Source organism: Aotus nancymaae, unplaced genomic scaffold, assembly GCF_030222135.1.
Source record: "Aotus nancymaae isolate 86718 unplaced genomic scaffold, 86718_ANA_hifiasm-v0.15.2.pri h1tg000040l, whole genome shotgun sequence".
In the NCBI taxonomy this organism is placed as follows: domain Eukaryota; kingdom Metazoa; phylum Chordata; class Mammalia; order Primates; family Aotidae; genus Aotus; species Aotus nancymaae.
Window position 1 is genome coordinate 110,348,670 of NW_026988454.1, and position 16,258 is coordinate 110,364,927.

At 37.2% G+C, this 16,258-nt stretch overlaps 1 protein-coding gene across 1 annotated transcript in view; it reads left to right on the forward strand.

The window, feature by feature from the left end:
- The window catches only part of PKHD1 (PKHD1 ciliary IPT domain containing fibrocystin/polyductin), a 499,554-nt gene that overhangs the window by 43,768 nt on the left and 439,528 nt on the right, over nucleotides 1-16,258 (forward strand). The window contains exons 25-29 of the mRNA XM_021665443.2: nucleotides 440-562; nucleotides 1,799-1,904; nucleotides 2,385-2,660; nucleotides 9,767-9,897; nucleotides 11,940-12,075. Coding sequence (XP_021521118.2) covers nucleotides 440-562; nucleotides 1,799-1,904; nucleotides 2,385-2,660; nucleotides 9,767-9,897; nucleotides 11,940-12,075 — 772 coding nt within the window. The remainder of the gene's footprint in view (nucleotides 1-439; nucleotides 563-1,798; nucleotides 1,905-2,384; nucleotides 2,661-9,766; nucleotides 9,898-11,939; nucleotides 12,076-16,258) is intronic.

Consider the following 16,258-nt stretch of genomic DNA (forward strand, 5'->3'; position numbering starts at 1 on the left):
AAAGTTTTTCCTAGTTGTGTGGTGTTGTGGGTTATCTGGTTTTCAAAAGAAATTCTAGAAAGGAGATGGAGGAAGAATGGGAGACCTCACTCTTACTTTGTGGCACTGTTTCCGTCCACTTTATTTTAATGTTTTGGATTGCAAACATGTAAAATGGAAAAGCATGGAGAAGCAAAGTTTCTCAAGGCTTAGAGAGAAGATTGGTTTATTGTACCTCTTTTGGCAATCCACTTGCAAGTAAATATTTCTCTAATCTACTGAGGCTTTCCTTAGCTATTATTTACTGTTAGATTTCTATGTTTCAATTCTCTGTCACTCCATTTTCACTTTCTAGCTGTCTAATTATCTGAAACAATGTGAAAAGACCCTTTATTATTTGATTAGACAAGATTAGATTTCTGTTCCATGACAGAATTTACCAGAAATGTAACCATCTCAGGTCTCTGATGAAAACCTTACTGGAGTGAATCCTGCTGCAGCCACTCGTGTGGTGTATGATGGTGGAGTTTTTCTTGGACCCATATTTGGAGACATGTTGGCTACTGCCAACCAGCATAGTCAGGTGAGAGTGGATGGGTCTCCTTAAGTGCAAACTCTAGTTTCAAGTCTAACTCAGCTCTTCACTGATTTGTAACATGGACCAGTTGATTTAGCTCTTAGGGGTCATTTTGCCAGTGTGTAAAACAGGGGTACTTATGGCTGTCCTGTTTCTACCCTTACAAGATATGTACAGTTCTCCAAAAATATAAATGTCTTGTAACCACAATATTCTATTGTAATTATTGTTACTATTGTTATGGCAAAAAATTGAGAATCTCTATAGCTAAATATGATTTATTTTCACCTGGTGGTATCGAAAAGTAAATGCATGAAGTCATTCCTTTTGTCTTTAAAATGTCCTTTTATTTTTTCCTATCTTCCATATTCCTGTTATAGGTCATCTGCTTTTAATTTGAGAAAGTTTTAAAATATAAAACCAATTAAGAATAATATTGTTAACACCTGGGTACACAAACTGAAAATTGACATTGTCAACATTTTGATATATTTGTATTTATTATCTTTATGGAAAAAATGAAACAGTATAGATAAAATTGAAGTGTTCTTTATTGCACATGCCATTCCAATACCTCTTCCCTCAATAAGGAAATACTGCCATAAATAAAAACTGTGTGCTATTAATGCATTTTTATTCATTAGAGAATCAGCGGAGTCATATCTTTTTTACTTTTCTCATTTCCAAGTAGTTTTTGAGTTCTATTAGATTAACATTAGTTCCAGTGAAAGGGAAAGATATGTAGTCTCTTTTTAGGGATCTACCATTCTATGACAAAAGAGACCCAAAATAAAGTGTACAAATACACTCTAGTCTTTAGTTATATATTCATGTAGTGATGGTGGAAGGAACATTGCCAACTTTGTTTGTCTTTACTAGCAAATAAAGGGCTTGCCACATAAAGCGGGTGCCTGGTTGGAAATACAGAGTGGTAAGAAGTCCGTATTCAGTTTAAGTTTATGAAATTTACTTCTATATGACAGAGAGAAAATTTACTCAATATTTAGCCCATTTAATTACAGAAATGGGTTTCAGCATGTCCACCATCATTTTAAGAAATCTTCATGTGTTTTGAGCCATTCATTGCAATTTAAGATTAATTACTGGGAAAATAGAAGAAAAGGAATAAGAATAAGCAAATCATTCACACATTTCAGCTTGGGAAAGCTTCACAAATACTTCATGAATACCCTGGTAGATATGAAATACATTAAAGTGAAAAGAAATTTTGCCTCGTTTCAGGTGGTTGTGCGAGTGAATGATGTACCAGCTTATTGCTCGGGTTCCTGCTCTTTCCAGTACCTCCAAGCGTCAACTCCCTGGGTCCATTCTGTGTGGTACTCCATTGGTATGATTTATGCCTTGGCTCTGGGATGGGCATGAACCTGAGACTTGCAGTGATTTTGTTAGAGGCCAGGTAGCTGGTGATGGGAGGTGGGGCGGGATGGAAGATACATTTGCTCATTCAGTGGAGGTTGAGTGATGCAGCAGCAAGTGTGTGTTTTGGTCCATCTTAGGGATATGGTCATGATTTGAAGTGGGGACAAGTGGACTTTTGATGGCTAAAAATATTTTATTTTGAAATATTATGTTCTTTTGAGAAATTGAGCAGTGATGTCTTCTCGCTAGTTTGAGAAAATTTAAGATAGGAGCTGTGTACTACAATAATAAATACAGATATCCAATTTTTAAGTCAGCATTCAGCTCCTTGAATTTTGGGAGGGGAAGGGGGAAGAGAATTAACATCTGATGATAGAGAGACGTCTCTTAAATGAAGTACTATCACTGATAAATTGCTTTATTTTTTAAATTTCTTTCCTCCTTTAAGATGGTGACATCAATCTAATGGTTTCTATTACCGGAACTGGTTTCTCTGGTGACTCCCAGTTCTTGGAGGTTACAGTGAATAAAACAAATTGCAAAGTTATTTTCTCAAACCAGACCAATGTAGTCTGTCAGACAGACTTGCTACCTGTTGGAGTGCATCGGATCTTGATGTTGGTGAGACCCTCTGGTCTTGCCATCAGTGCCACTGGAGAAGACCTCTTCCTGAATGTGGAACCTAGACTGGATGCCGTGGAGCCTTCCAGAGCTGCAGAGACTGGTAATCTGGGGAGGGTCTCATAGTGCATCTGAAGCTAGCGTTCTTACTGATAGGAATCTAGTCCTGCTGTGTAATAAATTCCATATCCACTACGATTCACAGTCTTCTGTTTTCTAACGTAAGAATTTAAACGAGCAACAGACATTTGAGCCCTTACATGAACTCACTTGCCACAGAAAGGATTATTGTTTGGCTGGTGATGTCAGGCATAATTGGGTCCTACATAACTTTCGTACATGGGTTGATATTTCACAAGTTTGTGAACTGATGCACACTTGGATACATGGCTAGCATGCAAAACCAATTGCCATTTGAGCAGTGGGCAGTACAGAGGGTGGTAGGTCTTGTCAACAGAGCCTTATAGATTGGGTTAATTCTATGAAAAACCAAAGATTTCTCCATGACTTTCTGCTTTCTGAGGGACACAGCCAGTTAAAAACAACCCGTTGCAAGAATCTCAGGAATACTGATGCTTATGTATGCTAATGAATAAACATTAGAGCATTAAACCCTTTAATGATTTGGATTTTTGTCATGGTTTATTCTGGAGGTCAGAGGATTGCAGCTTAGAACATATTTAAAAGCAGTGTGGTTTGGCCACAAACTCATTCTTCAAAAAAAGACTTTTTTTCTGACCCTATTTTGCCTAGAAGAGTGAATTATGAGGGCTACCCACGTTTTTTCTGCACATAAAACAGAGCAAGCATAACTTGCACTTATTTCTCCATGATTTAAGGAAGGTCAGATGATATATGAGCTCAGAGTGAAAGATCATATTCTGTATTAACCCAGAATGATTGGTTTGAGTGTAGGGCATATTGTAGTTTTCTCTCTAGATTTATAAGGGGCTTTGATCTTTCAAAGTTACCTTTGCTGTTCAGGCCACACATGCCTTCTTTAGCTCCCTCCACTAGTCCGTAGACACTTTAAGGCAAACAGGTGACTCAGTCATTTCCGTTTACCCTAGACAAAGTGCTTTGCACAGGTAGGGTGGCTAACTTTCCCAGTTTGCTTGGGACTGACGGGGTTCCCAGGACACAGGACTCAGTTTTAAAACTGGGATGAAGAACTCTTAGTGCTAAAACTCGGTCTTAGGAATATTGGAATGAGTTGGTTACCCTATCAGAACATGCTGTTTAGTTAAGGGATTTCTAGGAGGACTGTACTTTATTTTAGCAAAAGATGGAAAACTCTGAGAAGGGATATGCCAAGCAGGTGCGAATTATCTTTTATTAAGACTATGGGGAAAGGGAGAGGGAGAGAGAGAGGCTCTAGCTGCTGCTTTCCTTATTACTGGATTTGAACTTTTTCTATTAATTCTTCCTTTGCCCTACCACTCTGGGTTAATCAGTACTCACTGAACACTGATTGGGCCATTCCCTACAGCCCTGTGGGAGGTGCTGAAGACCCTGGTCCTTAAAGTGTGGTCCTGGACCAGTAGTGTCTGTAAAACCCATGAGCTTCTTAGAGATGCAGAGTTTCAGGCTCCACCCCAGACCTTCTGAATCAATCTGCATTTTAACAGGTCTTCAGTTCATCTCTATGAAGAGTGTAGTTTGAGAAACGATGCTCTAGGAGATTTAAAGAGAACCAGGCTGGAGCCTACCAACAGGAAATTTACAGAATATTTGCATATGTGATGAATGAGGACAATAATGTGATAAATCACCACCTACCCATTTGCAGAAGCAAAACGCTTGAAAGGATTTTTCTGAGGAAAATCTTGGGTTTGCTTTGCATACTTTCTTCATGCATTTTTGTGATAAGATAGCATTGTCTTCTTTTAAGGTATGGACCCTTGTGTGGCCATAGTCTAAACTTTCAAGTGAGAGTGGCAAGATATCATCACCTCTTCAACTTTTAATTGTTACTGTCAACAATAATCATAATGACAATTTAGCTCATATGATATGCCAGGCATTATTAACGCTGGGGATACAGTAGATGAAAACAAAGGCTCTGTTCTTGGGGTGGTGATGGTAAATGTGTAGGATGAACATCAAGAAGGGAAAGGGATGAAGAGAGACAGAGTGAATGGTTGTGATGAGATGGTCATTGACATTGAAGAAATGACATGGGAAGCCTTAGAGAAGGGAGATACAGGTGAAGTGAAGGAATGAATTCTGGGAAAATCTTGGAGAAGACAGTTCAAGTCAGAAGGAACATCAAATGACAAAGTATCTTGAGTCAAAGTGAGCCTGGCTTGTTCTAAAAATGCCATGGAGGTTGCCATGGCTGGAGTAGATTGAGTGAGGGGAGACTGGTAGAAGAAGACCCAGAGCAGATTATATGACCTTGGGGGATATGAATGGCCCTCAGCTTGCTCAGCTTTTATTCTGAGTGAGATGGTGGCCATTGAGGATTTCAAGTGAAGTGACCTGATCTGACTTAGGCTGCTGTGTGAGAACTTACTGTAGGGAGGCAAAGATGAAACCAGCAAGACCAGTTAGGAGGGTATGACAGACATCCAAGGGAGAGAGAACGTTGGCTTGGCCTAGGGTAGTATATCTTAGAAGTAGGTAGAGATATATTATTTTCTTTACCCTGAGGATCTCTTTTTTAACTTAAAAAATTGAGATATAATTCCCATATCATAAAACTAATTTTTAAAAAGTGTAAACTCAGCAGTCTTCAATATATTCACAAAGTTGTATACCTTGCCACCATCTGATTCGACAATATTTTTGTCACTCTGGAGAGGAACCTGTATACATTAGTAGTAACTCACTGTTCCTCCCTCTTCCCAATCCATGGTAACCACAGATCTATTTTCTGTCTAAATGAATTTGCCTATTTTAGACATTGACTATAAACAAAATAATGCAATATGTGACCTTTTGCATTGGCTTCTCTACTTAGCATGATATTTTTAAGGTTCATGTTTGTTGTAACATGTATCAGTGCTTTATTCAGTTTTATGACTAAATAATATTACATGGTATGGATATGCCATATTTTGTTTTCCATTCATCTCATCATGTGCATTTGAATTGTTTCCACTTTTTGGTTATTATGAATAAGGCTGCTATGAATATTTGTATACAAGGATTTGTGTGAATACATGCTTTCAGTTCTTTTGGGTACATATCTAAAAATGGAATTGCTGAGTCAAGCATAAACTCCATGTTTAAGTTCTTGAAGAATTGCCAAACTGTTTCCAAAATGACTGCATAATTTTACATTCCTACTAGCAATATAAGAGGGTTCCAATATGTATTAGTTCATTCTTTCACTGCTATAAAGAACCACCTGAGACTGGAAAGTTTATAAAGAAAAGAGGTGTAGTTGACTCACAGTTCAGCCAGCTGTACAGGAGCCATGGCTGGGGAGGCCTCAGGAAACTTACAATCATGGCGGAAGATGAAAGGGAAGCAAGCACATCTTCACATGGCGACAGGAGAGAGCAAGCAAAGGGGGATGTGCTATGCACTTTTAAACAACTAGATTTTGTGAGAACTCACTCACTATCACAAGAATAGCAAGAGGGAAATCTGCCCCCATGATCCAATCACCTCCCACCAAGACCCTCCCCCAAAACATTGGGAATTTCAATTTGATATGAGATTTGGGTGAGGACACAGAGCCAGACCATATCACAATATTTCCACACCTTCATCAGTGCTTGTTATTATTATTATTATTTTTCACAGTAGCCATCTTAATGGGCATGAGGTGATACCTCATTGTGGTTTTCATTTTTCTAATGACTAATGACTAAATATGCTGAGTATCTTTTCATGTGCTTATTGGCAATTTATACATCTTTGTAGAAATGCTTATTCAAATCTTGCCAATTTGTAAATTGGGTTGTCATTTTATTGTTGAGGTGTAAGAGTTCTTAAAGTATTTTGCATACTAATCACTTATCAGATAAATAATTTGGAAATATTTTCTTTCCTTTTATGAGTTGCCTTTTCACTTTTTTCAAATAGTGTTATTTGAAGCACACACATTTTTAATTTTGGTGAAGTTCAGTTTATATTTGTTGTTATTGCTTGTACTTTTGGTGTTAATATTTAAGAAACTATTGCCTAATCCAATGTCAAAAAGATTTATGCCCATGTTTTCTTCTGAGTGTTTTATAGTTTTGGCTCTTATATGGGTACCTGATTCATTTTGAGTTAATTTTTATACATGGTATGAGGTAGGGGTCTGCATTAGTTTACTAGGGCTGCTGTAATCAGGTACCACAAACTGGCTGTCTTAAACAGCAAAAATTTATTGTCCCACAGTTCTAGGGGCCAGAAGTCTGAGATTAAGGTGTCAGGAGGGTTGGTTCCTTCTGAACCAAACTTTGAGGAAGGCTCTGTTCCATGTCTCTCTGTTAACTTCTTGTGTCTTACAGGCAGTCTTTGGTGTTCCTTAGCTTATAGAACACTGCCCCAATCTTTGCCTTCATCTTCACACAGTATTCTCTCTGTGTCTTGTTTGTGTCTAAATTTCCACCCTCTTCCCTTTTTTTTGAGACCGAGTCTCACTCTCACCCAGGCTGGAGTGCAATGGCACAATCTCGGCTCACTGCAACAAGCAATTCTCCTGCCTCAGCCTCCCAAGTTGCTGGGACTACAGGCAGGCACCACCATGCCTGGCTAATTTTTTGTATTTTTAGTAGAGATGGGGTTTCACCATGCCGGCCAGGCTGGTCTTGAACTTCTGACCTCGTGATCTGCCTGCCTCACCCTCCCAAAGTGCTGAGATTACAGGTGTGAGCCACTGCACCCAGCCCATATCTTCCTTTTTTTCATAAAGACACAAGTCATATTGGATTAGGGCCTTATCGTTTTTTAGTATGACCTCATCTTAACTTAACTAATTGCATCTGCTAAGATCCCATTTCTGAATAAGGTCACATTTGGAGTTATTGGGAGCTAGGGTAATAACATAAATTTTGGTGGGGATGTGGGAGACAGGGCCCAGCTTTATTATTTTGTATGTATGTAGTTGTCCTGTTTTGTACATGTGTGAAAATGTTAGTAGCATAATTTCTTAGAATTTGAGTTGTTGGGTCAAGAGGTTATATGCATTAAACATTTTGATAAATATCAAAATATTTTCTTTAGAGATTGTATGATTTATTACCTATGCAGCAATGCATATGAGTGTTTATTTACCACATTTTGCTAACATGGTGTGTTCCCAACCCTTTCAATATTTACCCATTTTATAGGAGAAAAAGAATATTTCATTGTAGTTTTAATTTGCATTGATTTTATTGAGAAATTGAATATCTTTTCATGTGTTTAAGGGCACTGTGTTTATTTTTCAGTGAAGTGTCTGTTTATTTCCTTAGCCTGTTTTTCCCAATGGGTTTACTGTTCTTTCTTACTGATTTTTAAGAGCATTTTATGTATTAAGAATACTTGCTCTTTATTATCATTTTTCTGTTTTCTATTTTGGCAATTCATAAATATTTTTAAATTTTACATAATAAAATATACGTTCCTTTTATGGCTTTAGGACTTGTATAATAGTATAGACTTCCAACTCTGAAATTATGTGAAAATAAAAATTCTGCCACTTTTCCTTCTAGTTAAAAAACTTCTCTTTTTTATGTTTAAATATTTGATAAATTGGGTATTTATTTTGGTGAAGCATATGAGGTAGAAATTCAGATTTAGTTTTTTCGGTGAAATTTACTCATTGTATTTACTGAATAAATAATCCATTTATTTTGCACTTATGCGAAATGTCACTTGTATCATACCCTATAGCCTCATATTGATCTGCGTTTCTTTTTGAACTATACTTTACCACATAGTTGATACCATAGGTATTGTATAAGATATTTTAATATCTGGCAGAAGACCTCTTTACACTTATTTTTGAAATTTTGTTTTCTGGCTATTCTTGTTTATTTTTCACTAAACTTAAGAATCAGCTTGTCTAATTACAAATTCTATTTATGTGTTTATTGAAATTGCATTGATGCTTTAATTTACAAAGATATGTCACTTTTATGGTGTTCACTCTTTCGATCCATTTATTTTCATTTTCTTATGTAAGTTTTAATCCATCCATTAAGTTCTTCAATAGCATTTCAAAGATTATTTTTCAATTATTTTTTATCTTCTTAAGTTAGTTTTTTTGTGAAGTTTGTTTCCAGATATTGTATCTGTTGTATCACGATTGTATATTGCTCTTAGTTACACATTTAACTTCAGGGTATTAGTCCACCAGAGTCATACTGTCCTCAAAGGTTTTCATCAGGTTTTGTAGATTCCCCTTTCTGTCCCCGACATGCCTGAAGATAATCTTGCTTCTGCACCCCTCCCCACCCTCAAGGGGTGCAAGGCTCTATTTGGTGGCCTCACTGCCTCTCTTGTATCACCATCTGGGGAGATGGCAGACCAGAATCATCATTATACATCAGCTAGATCAAAGGCTGCTTCTCCCCATGAAAACGTGTGCCATGATAGAACTGGAGCCAATTCTATTCTTGCTGACATCTGCAGGGAAGAATTGGGGGTTTCTGTGGTTGCTCTTTAGTGGTCAGTAGAGAAATTCTGATGGCAGTGGGTGGTGATGCCAGTCATTTCTGTATTTTCATAGTGACCTGAACCTAGTATGTGTAGTGTGAAATCACAAAGCTGGAAGAACTAACACTATTATTTAAAGATGAGGAAAATGCTGACCCTTCAGCTCAGGGACCATACTACAAAGACCTGCTTAAAGTGGCTGAGCAATCTGTGATCCTGACCCTGACTCTCAGCCACCGTTCCTTCTATGATGCTTCGTTACACTTGGTTTCTTAGGAAAAGAGTATGTTTTATAGGATTGCAGGAATAATATTTAAAATCTAGGGCAGAAAGAGTTTTCAGAGACTACTACCTGTCTGTTCTGACTCGTGGCACGATTGTGTCCCTATTTTACTCTTAAAGGTCTCCAGGATGCAGGGCTACCTCTCTCTGCTCTCCTGTCACTATTTCTCCCTTTCTATGTGATAGTTGATATATTTAACTCTAGTTTTGTCCTGCAGTTTGATCATTGCCTTTGTTTTGACTGAGGAGTTTTATATTTTAATTTCACTTTATCTATCTCGTGCATAATTAATTTTTGTCTGCCTGTATGATTGGTGATTCCATATGAATATGCTGTTTTTGTTACAGGAGGGCTCTGGGCCACCATCCGAGGCTCTAGTTTGGAAGGTGTTAGCCTGGTATTATTTGGATCTTACTCGTGTGCCATCAATGTCACTATAAGCAATTCAAGCAGAATTCAGTGCAAAGTTCCACCCAGGGTAAGTGGATTCCTTTGATATCTCTTTCTCTCTGGGTGGGTGTCTGCTATTAATATAACATTTTCAGTGAATCACTTCTTAGAACTAAATTAACTGATGTAAACTTCTTGTCATGATAGTATGCTTGTAGTGGTTATATTGTCTGTTTTGCTATGAAGTGGGAAACAAGCACTAATGGAGCTTGTAATTAACATCAATTAATTTATTTAAAAAGAAGGCAACCAGGCAGTTTTGGTCCATGCTCTCAGGCTTGTATATCTTGATATCTCTCTATTAAGCAAACAACAAAGTTTTCACTGGCAATTTTGTTTTCTAGCATGGATATAAATTGTAGAACTTAGAAACTTCTAGAATGTGTGATTCCTAAGAAATATCTTCCTATTCTTCATTGCTTCTTTTTCTCCTTAAAAACAAGTTCCTGAGTGCTTCCTTTCCTTTCAATTAGTGCTATATCATGGCCTATTAAGGGATTTGAGTCTGGGCCTTTCTCTGGTGCTGTTGGGGAAGAGTCACACTCACAACTGCTGTTGAACTTTCTATTCAGAGTTGACTTAAGCAGTATCAACATTCTTAGCACACCCCGACCCCACAATAAAGATCCCCTGCGAGATAAGGTTCAAAATATTCTTTGATCACTAGTCCTACGTTTTAATCTCATCTGGTTCCTTAAATATTATGAAAAGCTAGCTTTTATATGTAAACTACATTCAATTCCAATATGCGATTGTACTCTACTTTGTTTAACTATTCCCTATTACTGGACATTTAGATAATTTTTAAATATTCCTTACTGTAAACAACAGGACTTTAATCATCCTAATAACTATGTTTTGGGGTCACATTTATTTTCTCAGGATAAATTAATCTAAATTCTAAAGCTTTTGATATGTAGTATCCAGTTGTCTGAAATTCCCTTTCAAATTATACTCCCACCATCATTGTGCAAGTGTCCAATTTTTGGCATGTTGGCCAATACTGGGTTATTACTTTATTATTTCAATATATATTTACCATTTTAATGGGTAAGACATGTACTGCTTAACTTTTTTTTACCAGAGAAAATAAACTTTAATAAAAAGAAAATTTTATTTTTGATCCAAGTGATAGATGCATAGGTTAAAAGGAAAATAGTGAGTTATGCCCTCCTGCCCCTCTTCTCCGTTCTTCAAGTCCCCTTTCCTAAATCAACCAGTTTAATTCTTTTGAATATAGTTATAATACCATATTTAAACATGTTTATATTATTATAACTATTTAAATGATGCTGACAGAACCAGGCAATATATTTTTTCTTTTATAGTTCTTTGTTTTTTCCCCCTAGAGTTCATGTTTTATTTTCTAAACATGTCTTTCTCATAAGTAAAATCTACTGTTTCTAAAAAAAGGTTCCATTATATCAGTTATTCATTTTCCTTGAAGCTATCTCTGTTCTCCTGTTTCAATCTAGCCTAGTTGTTTTCTAGATTTATTCTACATATTTCATCCTAATACTTACTTTAATTGCATTATTGGGTAGAGTCACTGTTTCTTGGATTTCGTGTGTGTGTGTGTGTGTGTGTGTGTGTGTGTATATATCTTTAAATTATTATTTATTTTATAAGATAATAACCATAAGAAACATCCTATGAAAGAGTGTGTTGTAGGGAAATTTTCTGAGTTGTCACATGCCTGAAAGTACTCTTATACTTAATGAGTAGTTTAGCTAGGTATAGACATTTATTTGAAATTGCCATATTTTTGCAGAAACAATTGGTGTGTTAATTGCAAATCATTATTATTTACCCCTCAGAGCATGTCTTTATGCATCTAACACTGCACTTGCTTACTAGTCCAAGCACTTAGCACTCTGTGCATGGGGGGCAGCATGGGGAGGGTATGCAGGATTGGGAGGAAGGGAGAGACTTGGAAGTAGCAAATATACTCTTTAAAAACAACTTTCTTAAAATTAACTTTTTAAACTAATTCTGTATGGACTTCTCTTCCCTAAGTCAGTCCCACTTTAAAATAACACTGAGGTTTAATTTTTGAAATTGATTTTTCAGGGGAAAGATGGACACATTGTGAATGTGACTGTGATCAGAGGGGATTATTCTGCAGTTCTTCCCAGAGCATTTACATATGTCTCTTCCTTAAATCCAGTTATTGTGACTCTGAGCAGAAACACAAGCAACATAGCAGGTAAAATATGTGATACTGCAAGATATTTTTCTTCTTAGAGCATTGATCGTATAAAAAAGGCAATCAATGTCCTGCGAAATTTATTGTATTTTGAATTGAAGTTTTTTCCTGAAAACTAGGAGACTGCTGTTTTCCTCGTAGCCATCATCAAATCAATCTCCTGATACTGCTTTTCCATCTGTAAAATAGAACCATTGTACAGATGGGACCATTTCCATCATGAAAAGAATGTGGGAATTCAAAAGTTGCAATTCAAAATATATTTCTCAAGCATTTAGTATGTGTGAATAATGATAGCATAAGCATATAATGGACTTAATCCTTGCCACTAATTTATAGGATTATTAGTTTCAATTTACAGATAAGAAAATTAAGAAATAGAGAGAATAAGTAATTTGTCTAAGGTTTGAACACAGGTCATCTGTTTACATATACCAAGTACTTATCTACTTGTAGTTAACTGTAGAATACTGCTTTTTGACAGCAAGTTCTATTGTAGCAGTTATTTAATATGATTAGAGAATAGGATGTTCTGATTAACTAAGAATTCTTGTTTCTTTAGACATCCTATGTATAAAGAATGGATTAGTTAGCACCAACTACATGAAATAATTTTTCTTTGATGAATCAGAGGATATTACAGGTTAGAATTATAATAATTTATTATTATGTAATACCACAAAGATTTGGAAGAATAGCAAGTAACTTCCCTTTCTGGTGAACTGAATGCCAGATAACAGGGTTTGGGGTAGCCATATCTAAGGGTTTATTATAAAAAGACCATCATATTTCCCAAAGAAAAAGCCTGAACTCAATTTTTCTGGTACTATTTTCATTTTCCATAGTTCAAGAGTACATAAATAAAGAGAAGTGTCCTTTAGCTTCCAATATTATTCAGCTCAGATAGTGCGGAAGAAGAATTTGCTGCCTCAGGCAACTGAAGTGTGTAAAATTCCTCAGTGGTATAGATTCTTCCCAACGAGGTAGGAAAGGGAGGGGAGAGCTCAATGTTATATTCAGATTTCAGTGATTTTGGCTTTTAATAAAATTCCTTACCTGTAATGAAAAGAATAAATATGTTGTATCAGTACCTGAGAGGCATCTAGGATTAGCTTGACAATGGACCAAGAGCTCCAGAAGTTATGTTGGTGATATACACAATGCAGTGCATTCTTTTCAAAATTTATACTTGCATTTAAATCTTTCTACAAGCAGAATAAAGAAGAACATGTTACAAAATCCACAAAGTGTAGTAGCCTTATGGGAATGCCTCTTTTAAGTTGGAGCGTTACACATTTCCATCCAAGAGATGATGCTGATGATGACTGTGAGGCTGAGATGAAATGAAAATAAAAGCATAAGAGGGACCAAGGATCGGGGTGGTGATGAATTTGACGTGCAGGACCATTAGTGTTGGTTTTGCAGTCAGGAAAAATGGGATCTGCATGAATCCAAGCTCAACCACTTGTTATAAAGAATAACTTTCAAGAAATTAAATTTAACAGAATTTGTTTGAACAAAGAATAATGGTGACTCTTAGAACCAGAAGAGATTCAGAGAGCTGCACTATGCCACGTGGGCAGGCAGCATTTATAGATAGAAAATGGAAGTGAGGCCAGAAACAGCTTCATGGGTTACAGTTTTCTGTTTGCCTTATTAGAGCATGGTCTGATCATTTGGCAGCCTGTGATTCGCTGAGGCTCAGCTAGTTTGAGGCTTTTGGGTGATCACAAAGTTGAGTTGCAGTTCCGCATGTAGAGACTCAAGGTACAGAGATAGCCTTAGGCCACATTTAGTTTAACGTGCCATACTCCTTGGGAAAGATATTTAACTTCCTTTATCTTCAGTTTCTTCATTTCGTAGGTGAAAATAATTGTTTCAAGGTAATCATGAAAATAGGAGAAAAAGTAGGTAAAAGTACTCAGCCCAGGAATTGGCATAGAGTAAGTACCTCATAAATCTTTGTTGAAGTGAAGACCATCATTCTTCCAGATAGCAAATGCTTTATAAATGAGCTAAAGGTGGGCCCTGCCTGTTGGCCCTGTGTTGTTTTACTTCTTCATAGCATCACAGGATCCATTAGCTCAAAAGTCCCCCAATGCTAAATTCAAACTTTTACACATCTAGTTGTTTTCGATGTAGCCAAACTAAGCATATTTTTAGCCATTTAAATCTTCTTGCTTTGCATGCCCCATAAAACTGTGTGTATCAGTCAGCCATAGGTAAGAAAACCTGGGGCTATAAAATACCCTAAGCCACTGATGCCTTTGGAGCTCTCTGTCCCAGAGGTTACCTACCAGGCTGCTGAGTGACATCATCTGGACACAGAACCCCCGTCTCTCATCTTCCCACCCTCTCCCAGTTCCCTTGCCTTCCTCCCTTTCTGGATGGTGGTCCTATACCGTTGCCTCCGGAAGGTCTCATGCTGGGAGACTTCCTCCTCCTCTGTGAATCTGTCAAAATATCACCCAAATAATGCTTGTTTTCTGCTACTGCCACCTCACAGTCATGTCTTTTTCCTTGGTCAGCACTGAAAGTCCTTGTACTCACTGCACTGAAGCTTCAGACTTCCCAGTAGAGATTGGGAAGACATGCAGCCAAGAGAATGTGGAGTGAGGAAGAAAATGCAGTTAATTGAGGACCTTTTGTGTTCTGTATCATGCCAGATACTTTCCCAGGATATCTAACCTAATCCTTACAACAAGCCACATGGGATGGGCTTTATTAACCATGTTATTGGTGAAAAGTCCAAGGCTTTGGGAGCTGTAAGTAAATCACCCAAAGTCACAGAGGTAGTAAAATGGCACATCAAGGATCTGAATGCAGATTCATAGTCTTCCCACCATACCACATCGCTCTTTTTGACTTTTCTCTTTCAAGCAACCTCTTTCTTCTCCTCACCTAATTGGCTGTGGCATCCCATAGACACTGGCTCTGCAGTGGTCCTCAAATGATGCAGGCTAAAGGAGCTAGAGATGCTCTAGCCCAAGCCATGTCTCAGTGGCCACACTGGGACAAAGGAAAGGTAAAGACATTTATTTCCTCTTATGCTGTTACACCCTTGATTTGGTCCACTTCATTAAGACTAAAAATGTCTGCAGACTGGATTTCTCCCTCCCTGTCTTTTCAAGTTATCTTATAGACTGGAAGAATACTTTCAGTCATATCTTTTCTTTGCTTCGAAATCTTTGCGGTCACCACCATCCACTGAGTTAAGCAGACATCCCTCTGGCTTGGCTTTCTTGGTCTTTGGCCCTAGAGCTACCATCAACTTGACCTATCCCTACAACAAACCCCTACCTGTACCTTCCAGAAAGTCCCCCAATTCTCTTTTTTTCTTTCCAAGCCACTGGGTGATTAAGTGAGAAAGTTCTATGAAAGGCTTTGGATAAAACCGTGAAATTTCTAGAAATAAATGATAAGCCCCCTCTTCTCTAAGGGGGGCTTATCATTTATCTAAAGATAAATTTATCTAAAGATAAATCGAAACTTTCTTTTTGGATGTTTTTCAAACTCCAATTCAACTATCATCTTGCCCATTCAAACTTTCCTGATATGTTGATCTGATTTGAGCAATCCCAGTGCTTAATTTTTACCACTCTTACAGTATATGTATTTGCTGAAGCTATTTTGTCACCTAGTTAACTACTGTTGAGGCTTCTTTGAGGGCAGGGTCTTTGTTTAACTTGTTTTGTGCTCCTTGAAGCATCTATTATAGTACTTAATAAATATTTGAGTTAAAAGAAATTGCATTAAAGTGTTCATAGTGTACACATTTTAATAGAGTTGCTAATTAAACTAAAAAGGCATTGAAATGTAAGCCCAGAAGATTGGGCTCAGGCCTTGACTTTTTAAATTATTAATTATTGATAGTTATGAGGCTATGGCTGCTGAGCTCAGTTTCCTCAAATGCAAAATGCCAGTCATATTAATTGCCCCATATAAATCATCAGGATAGTATGTGGACCAAGTGGGATAACATACATGAGAGTACTCTGTCAGTTGTGAACTACTAAACTCATGTGTGGCATTACTGTAAGGTTCAGTGCACACTCATGATACAGCTTCAGATTTCTACCAGTAGAAAAGTGGAGGTTAAGAAACCAATATGTGGTGCTATTTGCTAGTTATGAAGACCGGTAACTGCAAACTGCTTGATTTGCCTTTGCATGTAAATAAGTTA